Genomic DNA, 22,143 nt, shown 5'->3' with positions numbered 1-22,143 from the left:
TCGAAGCATGCCGGGAGAACAGCAATTAGCTTTCCACATAGAACGGACCATTGGCGATGACAAGATCATAATCAGTAATCAGCTGCAGAGATCAACGACAAGAATTAGTCACAGCTCAAAAAACATCGGCATATTGCGTAATTGGAAAAGACGAGGATCGGAGTAATTGGCACTCGCGCCAAGTATTACAGACTGGCATGCTACCCGTAGACAGAGAACAAATCATTCACCCGTCAACCATTAGAGAGCCGGAGGGGTTGGCATTTATTATATACAGAAAATGCTGCGCATGGATCTTTAGATCTTTACTCTTGGAAGCGCTGAAGTGTAGCCTATTTCTTTTCTATTTTTTTTTCTGGAAGCAATAAAATATCTTTTTTTTTGTCATCGAAGTCTAACTTGTTCCTCTACCAAAATGTAAACTTTTATTGCAACTGTATGGTGTTAGAGTGTGTGTCAGTGTACGGTGTTAGCGTGGGTGTGTCAGTGTACGGTGTTAGCGTGGGTGTGTCAGTGTACGGTGTTAGCGTGGGTGTGTCAGTGTACGGTGTTAGCGTGGGTGTGTCAGTGTACGGTGTTAAAGCGCCAGGGGTGAGCCTAGAAGAAGTAGTGGTGCAAGGGAGAGTATGGTGATAGGGTGTATAATCATATGGTGTTAGGGTGAGTCTGTGTCCTAGTTACTGGGGGGAGGGAGGAAATACTACAATTAGGTGTGACAAACCCTAGACTCACCCCTGATCTCTGTATTAAACAAAACAAACTTGCTTCCTTGGATGTACAGTAGATGGGGAAAAAAAAAATATCATGCAACAACTCAAAGGCACTTCTTACCCAACCCCCTATACGCCATTATAAAATTGGTAATAAAGGGGCTTAATAACTAAATGAGAAATGGTACTCGGAGCAGCGAGTTGAAATTGTCAGAATCCTCCAACTATTCGACCGATACATCGAACACATATGTGGACATGACGTCTTTACGTAGCTTATAAAGCAGTTGGGGTCATTTATAGGCGGTCAGGGCCGGCCGAAACACACCAGGCACGTTACACGGCCCACCATACCTTGGCGATCTTGGTTTCGTCCTTCTTTTTTGCATTCTGTAGGGATTCAAAGTGGTGTCGGGCGCTGTCATAATCCACTAGCTTTCTTCCCCGTTTAGCGATGCGAGACTGCGAGATACAGGAAGAGAATTTAAGTAAAACTGATGTTTAATAAACATTTATGAGCGGCATAGGATACATTCGAATCATCGTTAAAGCCAACATTCTATATTATATTTCAAGCATGTAGATTATTTAAACCCCTAAAATACCTTAATGTCGGGGAACTGTCCGAGGTAGGTGTCCATGGTAAGGAGAGCCTGGTCAACCAGCTTCTGGTGGTAATCCGTCCACAGGAGGTCATTGTTCTGGAGAGAAGGGTTTGGTTTTTAATGACGTGGCTTCTTCTAGATCAGCAACAATCGGCTTCATTCTCGTTTGTCTCATTATAAGTCCCAGTTTCAGAATTTGCTTAAGTTTATGAACCACAAGATTCTATAGAATCATCTCCTGGTCGTTCTGGTTTCCTGCAGAGAATCCTCCATATAGAGAAGTTCTGGCAAACACACGACATGTTATCTGCTCCTGAATGTTTACCTCTAAGATACTACTAAGTTACTATCAATTCTCTCTCTTCTGTCCTTTCTTTATCCTAATATTAATCTCCTCTCCTTTTCTATTTTTCTCTCCTCTCCTTTCCTCTTTTTTCCTTCTCTCCTTTCCTCCCCCCCCCCCCCCTCTCCTTTCCATTCTGGGGTTGTCTCACCTCTGCGATTCTGTTTGTTTCCTCTCTGCCCGGCCAGTCCGGCTCGTAGATTTCCTGCAAGCACTCCGTGAGCTTCTTGGAGGCTTCATGCATAGCTGGACGGAGAAAGAGAGAAAAGTGGAACGTTGTTATTTATAAAAAAAAAGGGGAACAATCACAGCGGTTACTAAATGGGTTTAATAAAGCGGCTCGCAGCTTTTTATTTGTCAATTTAGATAATGCCAGCATTATCTAAACTACTTCTTGTCTTGAAGTTCTCTCCCTTCTCCTCCCCAAACCCATACAAAAAATGCCTGAATGGACACTCTTCCATTTGGTCTTTTTCTCCCCCTGGGATAAGGAGTAGAGGATAAGGTTTAAGGAGTAGAACTTTGATCAATGCATTCTGCTGGACCCACCACTAATAGATGTATAGATCAAATATATTTTTTAGATGGAATTTTAATCCACCCCAGTGAGCGTATCGTGGATCCGGGAGACTTTGTTAGTTAGGGAGCCTTTTTTGGGAAGGTGTCTTACCCTTTACAGAAGCCAGATAGGTCCTCAGATCCTTCTGCAGCTTGGATCCTTCTGTCTGTAATCATTTCAAGGAGAAAGCAGATTATCTGTTAGATGAAAGCTGATGGATCGCAGATCCTCCACCATGCCCCCTTCTTTGTTTAAAATGCTCTTATTATAGCTTTTCAGGGCTGACAGCCTCCATACGCATGGCGCGCATGGAACGAAGCCCACAACCCCCCCCCCCCCCCCCCCGGCTGCGTGCATTTAACCCTTTGATAGACAGGACATGCAAAAAAGATTTATTATTGCCAATAGCTCCTTCTCTCTTGTTGGACTACCACTCCCAATAGTCCCAGGCAGTACAGAACCGTTTAGAAGTGACCTGTGGGGAAGTACAACCACCTCTTATCAGGATGCACAGCCCAACGATCACCTTTCAAATCCACCAGAATAATCTCCTTGGTTGGGATTAGCGCTCCTAAAATATCTGCCTGCCTTCCGGTTAATCTCTGCAAAATCCCGTAGTCCTCATCACTTGGTCCTCCAATGGTCCTTTTACTTTAATGAGAGGGTGGTAGATACGTGGAACAGCCGCCCAGCAGAGGTGGCAGAGGGTAATAGAGTGAGTGAATCTAAACATGCATGGGATAGACATACGGCTCCTGAATCTAAGACGAGACCAACGACTGATTAAGGTTTGAGCCTTTACAGCAGGAGAAACGGGCGACTAGATGGCAAACCCTGACAGTTTATATATATAATTACGTTTGACCCTTCAGGGTACCGGGGTAGGAATACTATATGTGACAAAGTCCTTGGCATGAAAGCGGTTAAACTGTTTCTATAAGAAGGCGATGTGTTTTCCATCTACGGCCAAATTCTCCCAGCCCTGTTCGCAGTCTGTGGGATGTTTGGCTCCCAGTCCTGCCGTTACACCCAGGGCTACGAGTCCAGCACTGCTTCTAACCCCACGAGAAAAAGAATTTAGGGGAGAAAATGCTTAACCTAATTTTTTTTTTTTTATTATTATTTTTTCATCACTGATAGATTAAAAATGAGGTTTTTGTTTTTTTTAAACAGCTCTTTGCAGAATGCGATGTTTTCAGACATATTAACCATTTGTATGCGTTCTAGTCTGTGTATCAGATACACAGCAGTTCAAAAGTTTGGGGTCACTGCTGTTTTCATGAAAAACAAGGTAATTTCTGGCTGTAACATAATTACAAAAGGGTTTCTAACCATCAATTATCCTTTTAAACTTAAACTTGGAACACAACGTGCCATTGGCACACAGGAGTGATGGGAGTGATAAAGGGCCATTGGCACACAGGAGTGATCGGAGTGATAAAGGGCCATTGGCACACAGGAGTGATCGGAGTGATAAAGGGCCATTGGCACACAGGAGTGATGGGAGTGATAAAGGGCCATTGGAGCACAGGAGTGATGGGAGTGATAAAGGGCCATTGGAGCACAGGAGTGATGGGAGTGATAAAGGGCCATTGGAGCACAGGAGTGATGGGAGTGATAAAGGGCCATTGGAGCACAGGAGTGATGGGAGTGATAAAGGGCCATTGGAGCACAGGAGTGATGGGAGTGATAAAGGGCCATTGGAACACAGGAGTGATGGGAGTGATAAAGGCCTCTGTACGCCTATGAAGAGATTCCATTAAAAATCAGCCGTTTCCAGCTACAATAGTCACGCGTTTATCGCTAGAAAGTTTTTCCGCTGGTAACGTGGGAGTTAAAGTTTCGATTTGAGTCATCGTTGCTTTCGTTGTATTTTGTTTCTATCTATATTGTTGCAGCCGCGGCTTTTTAAGTCCTCATTTCACATGGCTATTTTTTTCAGTTTGGATTTTTTGATGATTATCCTTCCAGATGTTATCCTCATTTTCTCCCTGAAATGGTGAAGTCAGGGATTTGGGTGTTTTTGATGAGTTGCGTGTTTTCGTTCCTGCTGTCCGGAGAATGTTATGTTCTGGTCGGACGCACAGCCCGATTACCCGTCTCAATGTGTAATTCGCAATCAAAACAAGAAAATAACTCAAGTACAGCTTAGGCCTCAACTTTCTACCTGAGGTTTATACTTTTCCCCTTACCGAATGGGGGACAGATAAATGGAACAGCCTCCCAGCAGAAGTGGTAGAGGGTAATACAGTGAGGGTATTAAACATGCATGGGATAGACATACGGCTCCTGAATCTAAGACGAGACCAACCACTGATTAAGGTTTGAGTCTTTACAGCAGGAGAAACGGGCGACTAGACGGGGGCCGGATGGGGCCGATCTGCCGGCGGGTTCTGCGTTTCTTGACTTAATTAGGGTAGGATTAAGATTTGCCTTTTTTTTCATTTGTAATAAATGCAGCGAGGTCTGCCCTGTACAGAAGTGAAATATTGTAAACATCCCGTATAAATATGGTTTGTTTTTTTTGTTGTTTTTTTTTATCTGTTTAGGGTCCCCCCCCCCCGTAAAATTTAGTCTATTTCTACTCATTGACCCAGAAATTTTTAATGTAAAAAAGCTGAAGCATTCTGTGGTTTTATTCTTTTTTTTGGAATGCAGGAGCAGAGGGCATGTGATTTTTTTTAAATATTTTTTTTTTGTTTTTTTATTATTATTAAATTACTATCATTTAATACAATTCTTACATTTACCACCAGCACACCACGAGTTAAAACGTTAAAATTACTCAAGAGATGTCCTTCCGATTGCTGCACAAACATCCGCAGATACTTATAATTAAAAGAGCATGACAACCCGGCAGGGTTTTTCGGGGGCGATTGTGCAACCAGAATAAAAAAACACTAAAATCTGCACGGCGCCGCTAGAACCGGGGGCAGGCAGCAGGTAACTGCAACTCCCATCACTGTTCAGGCATCAGCTGGCAAGCTTCCTATTGGATGATATTAGCCTATAGGAAGGAGCCCGAAACCTTAAATAGCGGTAATTAGTTGCATTATAGTTACATAATAGTTATATTAGTTATTTGTAACTATGTAACATTTCAAGCATAACTTTTTTATTTTATAGTCAATGGAATTATAAAAAAACAGCAATTTTAATTAATAATTTATTAATATTAGTGATATTGAACACTGTTTATTTTGGAAGCGTTCCATTTTGTTTTCCTCTGCACTTGTCTTTGTAACTTTAAATAAAAATTCTAAATAAATTAGAATTTCATTTTACAATTCTGGTCAGCTTTCGGCAAAATCACAGCACTGCAGAAATGATTAATAAATAATAATAATAATAACAACAAATTGGAAGCTCTTTGGGGCAGACAGTCCTAATAAATTTAAAAAAAATTATAAAAATTAAGTAAAAAAACATTTTTGAGGATTTTTCCACCTACAGCCGATATAAAGCAACTTCAGTAGCGGGAGCGAAGCGGAGGGCCGGATGCCGGACTTACCAGCTGCTTGCTGAAGTTTTGCACACATTGTTCGAACTGCTCGTCTTTTGTTTCGTCGGCTTTTCCAAGTTTCTGGAGAACCTGCCAAAGAAAAAGCATCAAAAACGAAGTTACTTATTGCCCGTTTACAGAATAAACGCATGAGAATATTGGTGGCTGATCCAGACGTATTATTCTGCTCAGAATATTCATTAAAACCTGGCGCTACCCCCAAATACAGTATATAGTAATATAACCCCCCGGCGCTGTATACAGTAATATAACCCCCCGGCGCTGTATACAGTAATATAACCCCCCAGCGCTGTATACAGTAATATAACCCCCAGCGCTGTATACAGTAATATAACCCCCAGCGCTGTATACAGTAATATAACCCCCAGCGCTGTATACAGTAATATACCCCCCAACGCTGTATACTGTAATATAACCCCCCGGCGCTGTATACAGTAATATAACCCCCAACGCTGTATACAGTAATATAACCCCCAGCACTGTATACAGTAATAACCCCCAGCGCTGTATACAGTAATATAACCCCCAGCGCTGTATACAGTAATATAACCCCCAGCACTGTATACAGTAATATAACCCCCCAGCGCTGTATACAGTAATATAACCCCCCCAGCGCTGTATACAGTAATATAACCCCCCCGCTGTATACAGTAATATAACCCCCAGCGCTGTATACAGTAATATAACCCCCAGCACTGTATACAGTAATAACCCCCAGCGCTGTATACAGTGATAACCCCCATGTGATATTTTGGGATGAAGTCCGTTCCTCCATAGACTTTCATGAGATTTTTTTTTTTTTATATTAGGAATAAAAAGTGGAAAATTGGTGAATGATCCCCTTTTAATCTTTTAAAAGTAGACCCCTCTGTTACAGGGTCACCGTACCCAAGGCTGGGTACCCCTGTTTGAGGGCTGAGGAATCACCAGTCAGTCCCTCATACGGATCGCACTCAGCTATCCACGGATCATCCAGACCACCATTCGTAGTAAACCAAGAAGAACTCTCTTTATTACAAACACACAGAACTTTATACAATCTCAATGCAATGTGTACCGAACCCAACCCCCAATCCCATCAGCCACATCCCATCACAAATCCCATCAGTATACAGGGGATGTATCAGGTGAGGGGATTACAGAATACAATGGGTTCCCCCACCTGTGTTATCCCCCCTGTAGTGCGGGTGCCGTCTGGGCAGACAGGGCTGTGTTGGCTGATTAAGAGCCCCAGCCAGATTATAGGATTGTCTCTTTGAAGGCTGGGGCTGAATCCACATCAGTCTCTGGGCCGGTTACACAATAAACACAATATAATATATTACCGGGTCACGGTATACGGAACCGGACACAAAAGTGCTCCGTGACCCGGCTAAACTTCATATGACGCATGAGCCAGCTAGCCTGGCCCTGTCACACCCCCCCCGCCCCCCGACACCAGCCTCAATGGCGACGTCCTGAATCCAGGCTGGTTGATGACAAACTCCCGATAAGTAAGCGTCGCTCTCGGTTTATCTCGCCTCCTACTTGAAATTACTTTGCTTGTCGAGTTCTCGCCTCCAATAAAACGGCTGCGAGAGACGAAATCTCACGCTTTCTAAGAGTCAGCGGCTAAAAAATAAAACCCCCGCCTGCCGGCTGCCATTCAAGGCTTTGCTGAATATTATTTCTGAGTTTTATGTTTCTTCAACAATTTCTACATTTTCTAAGTATTAACCCTTAAATAACCCATCACAAAGGTTCTACTCCAGCGGATCGTTAAGGGAACCAACCAGATTATTCTAATAATGATCTTTAGGGAAACCACGACTGGTCAGGAGGTAAAGATATTCTGAATGGAGTCACCTGTATTCAAGCAGGGATTCCAGCTGTGAGATAGCATGGAGAAAAGAACCAATCAGGACACTCGGATATCATTAAATCAGAAGAGAATATGAAGGAGTCGGATCCAGACCATGTGACCCCAAGAATCTGCCCCTTCGCCCCAAGACCCTGAGATTGGGGTAGAATTCCAGAAAGTCACAACTTTTTCTTGTAGTTTTGGCTTCCAACAAAAAGTGAGAATTTCCACTAAAATGGGTTTTATAAATTTTTTGGTGCCGCTGACCACGGAACGGGAGATCTGGGATTTCCCGAGTTCAGCCGATTGCAGGACAGAGTGAGGATGAGGTAACCGGCGACCTCGGCTCTCCCCGCCGCGTTCTGCCATCCTATTCTAGTGATCTTTAATTATTCACGCGGCGTGCGAGCCGGAGAACGCCACCTCATTACCAAGCAGGGGGAGGGGATGTGTGTGCAGTAAGTTAAATCCACTAGAAGGTTCCGGGGTGCGCTGGCCGGTCGAGACGGGTCAACCGAAATTTGGCTCCTGCAGAAGTTACAATTTCTTCCCCTTTTTTTTGCGGTAAAACCAGCAAAAGTAAAGAGAAACGCGAAAGCGACTTTTCCTGAAACACGGCATGCGTTGTGACATAACACAAGGGTCACGTGACCAAAACGTCACAACGGAAGTGACGCAAATGACTGCGGAGACTCAAAGTAGGGCTAAACTTTTTGCCCGGCTCTCCTGATGAGCGATCTCGAGTCTGAACCCAACAGCAGACCTCCTCACCACGACTCACGGGGTTAATCATCATCATCATCATCATCATCATCATCATCATCATCATCATCACTACAAAGAACATGAATCAGGTATTTTCATTCTCACTTCTTCAAAAATTCCTCCAGCCCAAGATAGCAGCGGGAACCAAAACTCACGAAAGGCAGCATTTCCCGGACGCGCTCTGTCCGGCGATAAACCAACGCGTTTCGCAAATATTACAGACCGAGTCGAAGGACGCATCGCGTCGCCCTTAATATACAGATCCGGGCACAGCCGGGGAACGCCGCTCAATAAAGGGGGAAGTTAACAATAAACATTAGCCCCATAACCAAACTTTTTTTTGATTTTTTTTTTTTTTGCCCCGGCATTCGAGGGATGAAGGTCCCCGAAGATCAGAGTCAAATGATTTGAGCATCGAGAGCCCGCATGGAAGCCAGAATAGAAATTCTAATAATCTACGCTCTTCATTATCTACCCCCAAATACCCCGCAGATACAGCGTATCACTCAGCGGAGGGTACGGTTACACGGCAGCTGCAGCTGGTGCCATCTCTCCGTCACGCTCCGGAGCCAAGAGCCCTTCTCTATTCTCTATCTGCCGTTATCTCAGCTGAGAGTCATACCTAAAAACAAAAAACAAAAAAAAAAATAAAAAAATCCCTTTTTCGATATCCCTCCCCATTAAAAATATCAAGCCACACACGTGCGCACGCACACCCTTACACTCATTATAGAACCACAGCTTAATTCATCGGGTCTGGACGGGGTTAATATTACACAAACTGCGACATCATCTCCCAAAGAAAGATGGGAGATACAATATTCATTTTCTGGAGTCGGTTTTAATAAAAAATATTAAATCTGTTGCTAGGAAACGGAAGGTTTAGCCGTCCTACGTCTGGAATTCTCCAGGCTTTAAATAATAAAAAAAAAAATTAATTTATATAAAATGTGTAATAATAATAATAAATAATATTAGTGCTTAGAATAACAAAATTCACTCATTTTGTCAATCGTGATATTTTTTTTGGAGGTTTTTTTTTTTATATTCAGCTAGTGGAAGCTGCGGCCGGTGGCAGCCCGTGGCAGGGCCAGTATGATCTGATCCATTTCCTATCCTAAAGTTCTCTTCCTTCTCTTCCCCCTGCCTGAACCAATGCACTTTAACCAAAGCGAAGAGATGACGTAATGGGGAGGAATAATCCTTGAGCATGACACATAACGTCTAAAATTATACTCGCTGCATCATGAAGTTTTTATGCAGACTTGCTGGCCTTTCCAGAGATTTCTATCCAAACAAAATAATGTATTTTATTTACCCCGTTTAATTTATAAAGCCGTTTCCGGCTGTTTCTATGCCCATTATCGGGGCTTTTAGGGATTTAGATGTAAAACAGGATACATGCGCAGGGAGGGGCCCCTGAACACAGCTTGCGGGTGGGGGGATTTTGTGAGACGGATTTTAATATTATTAAAAACAATATAAAAAAAAACAGCCGAGTTCCAGAGTCCCGAATTGGCGACAAGGAAGTAAATTCAGCAGAGATCGCAACTTTATTTCAAGCAACAAAAAATAAACGTTTGCTGCCAGAAAAGCTCGAAAAATGCACCTTTTTACACTAAAAAAAAACAACAAGCGCTGCCGGATATCAGACTCCTTGGGGGGGAAAAAGCCGTTTCAGCCACAGAGGGCGTTCGGGGATTTAACCTCAAACTTTCCTCGCCAATTGCCGAGGAGTCATTTGTTGCCATCGCTTTCGCTCCGTGCTTCACTCTCCCCGAAGAACCGGTGATTTTATGTTCTGGGATTCATCTCCACTTTCTCTGGCACTCGATGGGTTAAAGAGGCTTTCACTCCAGCCGGTTGAAGACTATTTACATTTACACTGAGAGAGGGGGATCTGCCTCCCAGCAGAAGCGGTAGAGGGTAATATAATGGGATTGGATAGTTTATTTGGTTGCCTCACCAGCAACAAAAAAAAACAACAGCAGAAGCTGCAGCGTCCAACCCCAGGGTTTACACGCATCCTGTATGTGATGTGCTATAAATAGCCCGTTTCCATGGCGAATGGATAAAATGGATAAGGGATAAGCGCGTCTTCCTGCCCGGCTCCGGTGCCCCGCGCATTAAACGCTTACACGTGTTTCAGTATTATATGCGAGGAAGAATAATGGGGTTTATTTACCCCGTTTAATTTATTAACCCGTTCCCTGCTGTTTCTATACACATTATCGGGGCTTTTAGGGCTGTAGAACCCTGCGATCCCCTCATACCCAGCAAACATTCCGACCTCCTAGAAAAGAGGGGCATCAGGGGAGGAAAGAGGGGCAGAATAACCGCGCTACTTGTTACGTCCTGCTTACTCATTGTACAGCGCTGCGGAATATGATGGCGCTACAAACATAACGCTCTGCTGATTGAAAGAAGTTTTCTGACCCGAATAAAACAAACGAAAGCGAAACATTTATCAGCCGACGGGATGCCATAAAATAAACTTCCCGGAAGATCTGGCCTGGGCCGAGCTGCTCCTGCCGAGGATCACATAGAGGGGGGCCACGGCGCGGCCCCTCTGGCTCTCCGGATCCTCGCAGACGTTCCGGGAGCCTCTCGAGGCTGCAGATTACAGGTTCGTAAGGAGGTTTTACCCCCAAAAATATAAGAATTTATGGCAGATTGGGGTTTTTCCACTTAACGGAAAGCGTTTCCCAGCAGCTGCCGATGATTTCCGCTCGGAGCGTTTTAGAGCCACGCTTGCTGGGATGTCGCTTTAACGCGGGGTAATTATCTGGGCAGCTGTCGGCAGGAATGCCCCGTAAAGGGCCACGGCCGCCTTCTACAAACACAAGCAGAACATCCAGAAATATGAAAGACGCTCATTCGCACTTAGAGTTCCATATTCTTAGATTCCATCCCCCCAAAAAACTGGAAAAATAATAAAAATGACATCATTAATATTAAAGGCGGCCATTTTTCCCACATCGTAAAGTTTTCTCTGCATCGAGAGTTACGGTTTTTGTAACGGCGTTCACTTCCATTTTATGTCTACCCCATTGGGGACAGTAAAGACCCCCTATGACCATTAATGCAGGGGTCCCTTTAAATTGTCATAGTGCCAGGGAATGCTCCAGGGGAGGGTAGTCTAACAAGACCCCTACGCGCATGCACAGAAAGTCATCCCATTGATTCAAATAACTGACAGAGGGTTTCTTCTACTGGCGCTCTGGAGCTGCAGCTTCTCCCCCTTTAACTTCCTGCGCTTAGTATCTACAGCATCTCTGTACCATGCACAGGGATTGGGCGCCAAAAAGGGACTGCCCCCTCCTAAACAAAGACACTTGGGAGTCTTTTCCATCATATTCTCGGGTATAATGATGTCACGCGAGATGTCATAGGTTACGTTCTCGCGGACACCCAACACAAATGGCATGAATTCTTTTCCAATGAAAAGCGGAGTCGCGTTGCATCGACGGGCACACCGGGCAGAATTCCGCTTCAGCCTCCGCTGAGCGACGGCCTCCGGCCTCGGATAACGCGATCCCTTTCAGCGTCAGCAGTTTTATTTTTAACATCTGGATTGGGTTACAAGGATTTGGATCGGAATTCTCTTTGCTTCGCCTGAAGTTCTGAACTGGCAGAAAAATGGAGGCCGCCATCGCCCAGCGGCTCGGGGAAACAACTGGTGTAACCGGGAATACACTGGGCCGGTAACGAAATTAACTTAATCCTCCTAAAAATTATGTTAATAAAACATAGAACCCAGGTTTTTTTTGTGATAAAGGGATTTCTCGTCTGCGTAGCCGGGAACTCGCAGAGAGACGGGGCAGATTCTCCAGGTCGCACACTTTGACTCCTTCCTATTCTCCCCGCTGTGATCATTTATAAGCCTCCTAGTTGGTGATGTTGCTCCCAGTACGTTATGGTTGGTATCCCTGCTTGAATGCATCCTTAAGGTTTCCATGACGACCGGTATTAGGCCCAAACCTGTCGGATTTCCACACAAACACACACATATATATATATATATATATATATATATATATATATATATATATATATTATATATATAAGGCACGGGGTCTCGCGTAACTTCACCTGCATATAGGTAAAGAGTACGTCAGCTGCTGCAGAACCTCGTGGCAATGATAACAATCTTCCCTGTTTTTCTAAGGCACAGTCCCTATGAGTTTATTGGTTATTCTTACATTTGCTTTTTAGGGATGTTCTGGCGTCACTTTTGCCATCTTTATAAATAATTAAACATTTGCCCCGTCCATAATCTGTCTCTCCTCCTTGGTGTTCCTGGATGAAAAACTTAAATAAAAATAGAGCGTTGTTTCCATTCTGTATTTAATTTTTTCCTCCCCAGTGGCCCCTCTGGATGGCTTAGGATAAACAGAGTTATGGCTTCCTCCTGCCTTCCCATTGAGAACGGTCACCGTCTATAATTAAACCACCATTCTCAAAATGTCACCGGGTCTGAATCCCAAAATGGGGGTCAGGGGTGGGTGGGTGGATGGATGGATGGATGTCGCTGACACTCAAATGTCAGAGCGGGGATTTATTACCCCATCGCCCTGCGCTCCCAGCTGTCTCCTCCAACAAATGTTCGAGTTATTCTGAGACCTCTTTAGAATAAAAGTCATCAAAACCCACGAGACAGCCGTCCATCCCAAGCCGAGAGCGCAAACCCAGCGCCAAAGCATAATGGCGGCTGACACGGGGTTTTCTGCAACTGCATAGCCGCCAACAGTCCTGAATTTAACTGGGGAGTCCTGACAACTTATGTCCCATCTGTCCAGGAAAATGTGCCTTTTAATGCATGATAACCCAAATCAGGCGCTGCGCATGCACGAGAGGGGGAGAAGATCACTGTGTGACATCACAACGCCACCAGTGGTTAGTGCCCAGTCTTTACATTAAGTTACATAAGGAATGAGACGGCGGCGGGTGTCGGGCCTTCGCGTCTGTTTTGAACACAGATTACAATTAGCAGAAATAAGATAAAGATGTGTAGAAATTCTTAAAAGGGGAAATTAAAAAAAATTATTTGAGCAAAAAAACACCAGGTTAGAAAACCTGATTTCATCTCATTTTGCCCCAATAAACTCCCTTTATCTGCAGACGTGGAGCCGCCGTTGCTGTCAGTCATGTGATATTTTGGGCGAGGTTTCCCGGCTCAAACACCACACTGAGCTGATGCTTTATGGCGATGCTAATGAAGTCCGTTCCTCCATAGACTTTCATTAGTCAGAGTACATCTAGGTGATTAGGACTGAGACATTCTATTGTTCCCCACAGGCAGTATGATAAGGAGTCGGGGGGTTAGTAGATTGCGATCGGATAACAGAGCGAGAATCATACAAACGGCTGATATGCAGCTGCCTGAAAACATTTATATTATGGGGCAAAAAAAAAAAAAATATTTTTCAAAATATTGTAAATCTGATACTAGGAATACAAAATGGTGGAAAATCCCCTTTTGAAAATGGGGGGGGTTAAAGACAGAATCCTTGCTTTAAGGTAATGTAATCATTTGAAAATGTTACATAAAAAACAAGTAAAAAAGATTTAAAAAAAAAAAAAAAATGAAAAATAAAAAAAAAACTTTTGCATTGAAAAATTTGAGAACAAAAAAACCGCTAACAGAACAGGGCCAGGCGGACCCTCCCAATACAATCCGCAGATCCAGCCGCGCTCCCTCCGAGAATAACGAACGCCTTCCAGAAATATCCCGGACTCTGGAGAGCTGGCGTCGGGGGACGGTTAGTGACAGCTGTGCGGGACAGTAAGACGGGGTGACGTGACAAGCATTTCTGCGCCACCTGTTCCTCGTTTCCATGTGATCGGAACACAATTCCCAAGGCAAGGGGTCTAAAATAGAATCTTACCCAAAAGATGTGAATGGGACACAGAGAGTATGATGAAATCGGGGGAGGGGGAAAAAAGAAGGATTTTTAATTAAGATGTTAAAACACATTATAGGGTTAAATTCCAGCCATCATTAGTTTTTCTGGACTTCATTCAGAATTAAAAGCGATTGGAAATCTAAAAAACTGTTTCAAAAAAAAGGAAACTGTATCAAAGTCTGTTTGGTAGAACTTTGGCCAGCACCATGCATAGGTCAAATTTCTTACTTTTTGCAAATTTACATAAAAGGATACTTCTGGGAGTTAAAATTTGACAGAGACCAAGCTGTATCCAAAGTCCAAGTCCGGTTAGAAAGAGTCTCGGGAGATAAAACGCCGGACGTTTCTCCAACGTATGGATCGAAGCTTCCTATGGGATTTCGTGTCCGTCCCTCCGATCCGTTATTTAGACATCAGGCCTATGATGTCATACGTGCACCAGCATCACATTTAAAAAGGACAAGGACAGGGTATTACCCTCTAAAAGCCCAGAATTTATAGATTTATTTCGGTTTATTCCAAATGGAAAATTAAAAAAATATATATAGAAAATATTTTAAAAAAGAAATAATATTATTATTCTAAATTAAAAAAATAATCATAACTTCCTTTGACTAATAAATCATTTAAGAGAAAAGCACCAGTTCCTTTTTTTTTTTTTTATAAAAAAAAAAACACAAAATCAATTACACTGATTAAATAAAAACTGGTTTTAATAAATGTATTTAAACGTTTTGTTTAAATAAATTAATTTAGTTGCGCAAAAATCAGTAACAGACTATTTCGTTTGCTAAATTTGATGTGGGCATAAAAAAAATAAGCAGAAAATGTTAGTTTTTCAAAGATCTTCAACTTCCGTATGTTTTCCTGCGTTTGCATAAAAAAGAGCTAACAGCAGCGGTGGTCAAAACGCGAGAACGCGCCACGTCCTGTTTGGATTCAGTAAATTTCTATGTTTATTTTATTATTCGGAATTAGTTCAAGCTGCCGGAAGACGACTCGGTTTCTTTAAACCGACGGCACCTTCACAGTATAGAAGCTTCTGGTATATCCAGGTCTGGGGAAAATTATCAAAGCATCGGTGAAGACCGAGCCGAGGACAAGAAATAATTAAATCCCCAGCGTTATCCCTCCTATTGCCCCAAAATCTTACATATCTCCGGAAATTATTTATTTAAAACAAAAATGTCATTCAGGATAAAACCATGACTGGATCCAGCCCTGAAGGTCACGTATTTTTTCCATTCGCCAAAAGGGGAGTTTCATGCAAATTTCCCTCTGCTTCCCATGATCCATCAGTGCAGACAGCATAGAAAGCAGGCCAGACAGGAAGTTGTAAGCCGCTTCCTGTTTTAGCAGACGAGACGAGCCAAAGCTGAGCTCGGTGTGTCCGAAACAGGAAGAAGCAAGAGGAAAGTTGTTGCCAACATCTTTAGTAAGGGCCTTTTGGGGCCTGGGATGGAGTAAAAGGGCCCCGCATTGACGCCCCTTACCTTGTGGCTGCCCCTCTTGCTATGACCCTGATTTATCCGTACAGAAGCCCGCAAGGACCAAAAGCCTTATAAGAAGAGGTTTTTGAGCCATACCACAATACTGGCAGATCTGTCCACATGGACTCCAACGACACGCCACTGCTTGGAATTGGCTCTCTGCGGCCCTTGGCTACCGGTCAGCATCATTATTATTATTATCAGCGTTATTTATTAAGCTGCAGCCCACGCTGTGCACGATGGATAAAATACACAATCCACGAAGTCAGACGCGATTGAACTAGAGGGGTTTTTTTTTAGCCATACGAATACCCGGGAACATCCAGGCTCCGGCGACCCGGAGATTCTCCCCGATGACCCGGAGACTCAGAGAAGCAGCTCGCTCCCCGAACCCCCCGCCCCCCCCCCCCCGAGTCTCCGAGTGAAACGCGGATCGTCCCCGGGTGAGATCCGCTGCCTACGCAACTCAAAATAATTTATTTAAACGTCAGCCGTTCCTTATAAAAGCAGCGTCTTTAAGTAATCAGAAAGATTGATCGATCGGCCGCTTTGTTTATGTCGTGGAGACGCCATCACTACCAAGCCCCCCCGACCCTCTTTCCTCCCTTAATACCCCTCTTCTGTCCCCTGATGCCCCTCTTTTCTAGGAGGTCAGAATGTTTGCGGGGTATGAGGGGCCCTAAAAGCCCCGATAATGTGTATAGAAACAGCAGGAAACAGATTTTTTTTATTAAACGGGGTAAATAAAATCCATTCTTCTTCTTCTATCGCCAGCAATAGGTTGCAAAATCAATTAAGGTTTTGGCGAGGTTCCGCTCACTTCTAACCACAGCCCCTAAAGCAACAGTGTCCTGATTCTTTATATTACATTCCACGTTTTTCTGCAAATCAAGACCCAACAGGTTCCCCGGCTGCCCTCCGCGCATGCCGCATATGGCTGTTCGCCTTATAAAGCTCTAATTATTAAAAACCCGGTCATAGCCCACGTATCGAGGGTAACAGCCGACTCGCGCTCTCTCCGGATACACTGGCCGAAGGCATTAACGTTTCAGGCAGGGAAAGTTCTGGCAGAGCGAGCCAAGATGCGGATGACCTCTGCAGAATGCATTAAGTCGAAGATCTGGCGGAGGAACCTGCCAACGCGATTACATCAAAAACTGGAAAGGATGGGGTTTTGTTTTTTGAGAGCATGTAAAGAGAGAATAATATAAAAAAAAAAAAAAAAAGAGAGAGAGAAGAGACTCCCTGGTTATTGTTTCTTCTCTTAAAAACACTTTAAATGTTACAATCACTTTCCCATAACCCGATCGGGTCATTGCTGGACCGAGATTTAAAGAAATATCGCCACATTTCCAAATGTATCCAGTCCTAATTCATAAATCTATTACGTAAAAAAAAAATCCGTTATTCCTCATCGTGCCGCTGACCGGAGAAAATAAAAACTGACCCAGAGACCCCGGGGAATCAGCGCTTCACCCGGAGACTCCAGGTCAAAGCGGGAGAGAAATAACCAGGAGAGCTTCCAGGTATGCAGATGTGATGTCAGAGCCGCAAAATATAAATTGAAAAATAAATAAATAAAAACACCAGTGACATAAGCGATATATAGCGCCGGGTTAGTTTAGTCTCAGGTGTGACGGCTCCTCTTTGAAGTCCGATCCGGTGAGACTGCTCCCTACAGGAACGTCTACAATCCATAGAGATTACACAACGCTGTTTAATCGCACTCTCTCTGTAAATCGCTGGTACTCCATGAATAAAGCAGCTTGGACACACCTTGTGCACACTCCTCATCCTAACCCCCTGAACCCTTGACTTGTTCGGTCCTGAGGGCTTATGAACCAACTAAACATCTGTGACTAAGCGAGCCGCGCAGGTTCACACCCTGTGAGATAATTTCACCGTCGGCAGTGATACAGGTGCAAAGGAATGCCAGAAAATCATCTTATTCACTAAAATTTTAATTATCTTATTCACTAGTGATATATATATATATATATACACATACATACATACATATATATATATATATATATATATAATATATAAACCTATTCCGGTGCAAACATCTCATCAGATCATTCTTCTGGTTGCTATGGCGATTAGACCACTTTGAAACTTTTGCGCCAGATGCGTAAAACCCATAATGCTAACACTCAAGATCCTACACGGTTTTGATAAAAAGCAGAACCAGGGAATAATCTAACATTATATTTATATAAGGCAGTCATCAGCTTTTGTGTATTATTATTATTATTTATTGTTTTATATAGCGCCATCATATTCCGTAATGCTGTACAATAGGATAATCAGCACATTTTAATAGAACATTACTATTTTAAAAAAAACATTAAATACTTCAACATCTAGATGATTATTGGTGCCGGCGGCACAATATTTTTTTATTATTATTATTATTTAATTTTTTTTGCATTATTTTTATGCTAACATTTACAGGCATTATTTATTAAAATGCATTTTAATTCAAAATTTTAAAAAGTGGTCTTATCGCTATAGCAACCATTACAACGGATCAATCAACAGGGACATTCCATTGTTGCTATGGTGACAAGACCATGCTTTTCGATTGTTGCCCATGAAATCACTTTGTACATATAATAATTACTTATTTTTTTAAAGGTTTTTTGGTTTGTCTTCTCATAGAGGGAATATGACCGACCCAATCTGCCCCCCCCAAAGCCCCCCAAAAAACAAATGTCCCCGATATCGGTGCATTCGGTATTCATCGAAATTAGTTTTTCTCTTATAGCAAGAATGTTAGTCTTCAGAAAGTCATAATCAACACAGCTGTAATTCTGCGTGGTGCATGAACATGTCATCATCAGACCTGAACATATTTTTGTTATATTTACAAATAAAACCACAAAGAAAATAATAATAATAATAATAATAATAATAATAATAATAAAATTGCAAAAGTTGTAGGATATTCTGCCAGTTCGGTTAACTATTTAATGCCCAGGGTAGGCCTATTGCCCAGCCCGTTGAAATGTTGGTCTGGTTGGGTATTAGGAGGGCAGAGTCACGGTTGGGACCTCGTGAGGGTCCGCGTCGCCGGTAATCATCAGATTTGAGCAGCAGAAGCAGATGTTATCATAGCTTTTAATAAAACTGGCAACGTACGCCCTGACACAAAGTGCAGCTGCCAACGCCAGTCACATGCCGGTTATATTCCGCCTGAACGCTATAAATGCGGATCCAGTCCGGGAAGCCAGGGATGGTACGAGATCCTATACATTTAAATAGATATTGCACCAACCCAACCGCCCCCCCCCCCAGGGAGTTACTGAAAAATGCTATAGGAATTCACAGTCATGGAGTCAGCGGAGGCAACGATCAAGGGGGCCCCAAAGAACATGATGGAGGTGGAAGCATGGAAGGGAATACCCCTGCAGGTGGTATACAGGGAGTGGAAATGCCTGCAGCTGGTGTATTGATGGGGGATATACCCCTACAGCTAGTGTATTGGTGGGGGGGATATACCCCTACTGCTAAGGTATTGTTGGGGGGATATACCTCTACTATGGTGGATTGGCTGGGGATACTCCTAAAGCTAGTGGCTTCTCTTATTTATTGAGGGTCCATTGAGAAGGTGACGGAAGGTGGTAACCCCCCCTAACAACCCATTACTTGAGGCTTTCTTATCATGGCGATGAGCTTTTCTTTTTTTGTACAACAGATACTTCAGGGCTACCTTTCAACCATTGGTGCCCTGTATGATGCATGTATTATAAGCATCCCCAGTTGAAGGAGCCACATGGCCCCCCTAGATGCAGGTAGGTGGGAGATGTCTCTCCTGGCCTAGGATCTTACTCTCATTCCAGACGAATAACCTGGGTTAAAAGTGGTCAAATCTGGTCAAATTCCCCAGCTGCCTCTAGCAAATCAAACTGCAGAGCGGGGGGGGTGGGGGGTTGAGTGAAGAGTCCCCACCTGTTAAGACATTTTAATGACACTAAAGCCATAGGTCTCTTTGGGCACCCAAAAAAAAAACACCAGGGCCAGCCCCGTCCTAAACTATATGAACACCCCCCCCCCTTTACAGCTCTCCAGCAAACTCCCACTTTAGTGAATAACCCCCAAGGGCATGTTTTACACATGAATCAGCTGTGATCTCAGATTTCGTCTCCAAAGTCACCAGAGATAAGATGAAGCAGGAACACGAGAACACGCCTGGTGCTTTTATTACTCTCTTCCCAAACGAGTGTCCGTCCAAATCTGTAATATCTCAATCCACGGGGAGCCAGACGTGAATTAAATGAACCCCGGATTTAATACAATACGGATTTAGGAGTATTTTCTAATTGGGATCCCTCCGCGCACTCTCTCTGAGTGCTGCATTTAGCACAAAAGCCCCCAGATGGATTATGACAGTCCAGACCAGCAGTTAAAAAAAAAAGAAACAGGGGTATTTCCCATACATTTTGCCCCCTCCTGAACAGAAGGGGTTAAACGGCATTTCTTTAAACTGGGTTCCTCTCCATCAGTTTCATTCAGTAAAGATTTAGAATTAAAAGCAGGAAGGATGGGGCCTTTTCTACTAAGTCCATATCCCTTCCTGTAAAACGGTTTCCTCAGTGCTACATGGGTTAAAAATTGAATTATCCCTCCCTGGTGTTTTCCAACCCCCTCCAGTGATCCATTTCTGGGAAACCATCTGCGACCTCTGCTCCTGGGGCTGCTGCAGTGCATTCCTCTATATAAATACTAGTGCATTCTGCCCTTATATATATATATATATATATTATATATGTAATTACACATGGGTAATAAATAACCCCATATGGTTTCCCACAGGGGTTAATGCATTCTCCAAAAAGGACCCACAAACATTCTGTCACACCCACAATGCCCCCTAATAATCCTGAAACCCATCAACATGAAAATGTCTCAGTCTTCACAGTGCTGCAGACCCTCATCGATTAGTGTACCCCACAGAATGCTTTCCCACCTCCCCACTACCACTAATATTACTGGATCCCACAAAACCACAGCCCCCCATGTTAAAGTCCCCTCCACTGGAACACTGCCCAGTACCCACGCAGGTCACTGCAAAGGGCAAATCCCCAGCTGGAGAGAAGAAACCCAAAGCCCAAATATTTGATCAGAGGCATGGTTGACATATAGATCCCTGAACAGATGTATGGGTGACATATAGATCCCTGATCAGAGGCATGGGTGACATATAGATCCCTGAACAGATGTATGGGTGACATATAGATCCCCGATCAGAGGCATGGGTGACATATAGATCCCTGATCAGAGGCATGGGTGACATATAGATCCCTGAACAGATGTATGGGTGACATATAGATCCCCGATCAGAGGCATGGGTGACATATAGATCCCTGATCAGAGGCATGGGTGACATATAGATCTCTGAACAGATGTATGGGTGACATATAGATCCCCGATCAGAGGCATGGGTGACATAGACAGCCCCTTGGTGGGAGATCTCACGCGTGTCGCTGGATCTGCCCGGATCTCTCGCGTTGCGCACAGCGGATCCCAGCGGATACAATGTATCAAAACATATAAACTGTTACTGAAAACAAATCGTCATTTAAACCTTTTCATGGGGGGGGGGGGGGCTGCAGCCCCTGAGTCACCGCAATACACTAAACACACGTTTTACATACATGACATATGGCCAGATATACACAACACACATGTATGTAACATACGATGAAAAAACGGCCAATAACAAGATTATCGATAATCCCAGGAAGACCCACCCAGCAGGGGTATGATCAGGCCACCCAGTGCCACCAACCCCACCCCAGCCTGTCACATGTATGTGGGGGACACAGACTGCATGTACAGAGCATGCAGCCCCGGTGACAGGGGACACGGGGGACACCGGGCTGCAGCCATCTCTCGCCGGCCTGATCAGTGCGATCCCAGCCTTTCTATCCACCCCAATCTACCCCAACCTCCCCAATCTACCCCAGCCTCCCCAATCTACCCCAGCCTCACCTTTTCCTGAGCCCTTGTCAGCTTCTTCTGCATGTTGCTGGCTATCTTCCCCGCAGAGACTCCTTTGCTGCCCAGCTCAGCCATCTTACCTTCCCTTTAACTGCAGTTCAAATAATCAGATCAGAGAGAGAGGAAAAAAAAAAACCCTTTGGCAGAAACAATGGATATACCACCCCCTCCTGGGAGGCCGGGCAGGGCTGGACCAACCTTTTAAAGAGACAGCGTGCTGCTGGCGCAGAGAAACCCTTTAAAGGGACAGGGAGGGGATTGGCTGCCTGATGCCCCGGTGACAGGATTAGGCAGGACTGGCTGGGGCTTCGGTTTGTCTTGGGCAGGGCTTAGTAACCCCTTTAATGCCAAACAAGAAGAGGGTGTTGTAACAGCAAGGGTGGTTATGATGATGTA

The 22,143-nt window shown here is 43.9% G+C and overlaps 1 protein-coding gene across 1 annotated transcript in view; it reads right to left on the bottom strand.

The window, feature by feature from the left end:
- Window positions 1-21,822, bottom strand: part of LOC149281307 (myc box-dependent-interacting protein 1-like) — a 36,019-nt gene extending 14,197 nt beyond the window's left edge. The window contains exons 1-6 of the mRNA XM_089499491.1: window positions 21,739-21,822; window positions 5,729-5,809; window positions 2,329-2,383; window positions 1,810-1,904; window positions 1,316-1,411; window positions 1,065-1,172 (exon numbers count right to left, since the gene is read on the bottom strand). Coding sequence (XP_089355617.1) covers window positions 1,065-1,172; window positions 1,316-1,411; window positions 1,810-1,904; window positions 2,329-2,383; window positions 5,729-5,809; window positions 21,739-21,822 — 519 coding nt within the window. The remainder of the gene's footprint in view (window positions 1-1,064; window positions 1,173-1,315; window positions 1,412-1,809; window positions 1,905-2,328; window positions 2,384-5,728; window positions 5,810-21,738) is intronic.
- Between the last annotated feature and the right edge of the window lie 321 nt (window positions 21,823-22,143).

Source organism: Sceloporus occidentalis, unplaced genomic scaffold (assembly GCF_023333645.1).
Source record: "Sceloporus occidentalis isolate IW3139 unplaced genomic scaffold, rSceOcc1.0.p SCAF_136, whole genome shotgun sequence".
Lineage (NCBI taxonomy): Eukaryota > Metazoa > Chordata > Lepidosauria > Squamata > Phrynosomatidae > Sceloporus > Sceloporus occidentalis.
Note: the sequence above shows the minus strand (reverse complement) of the source record. Positions and strands in the feature narration are given on the sequence as shown.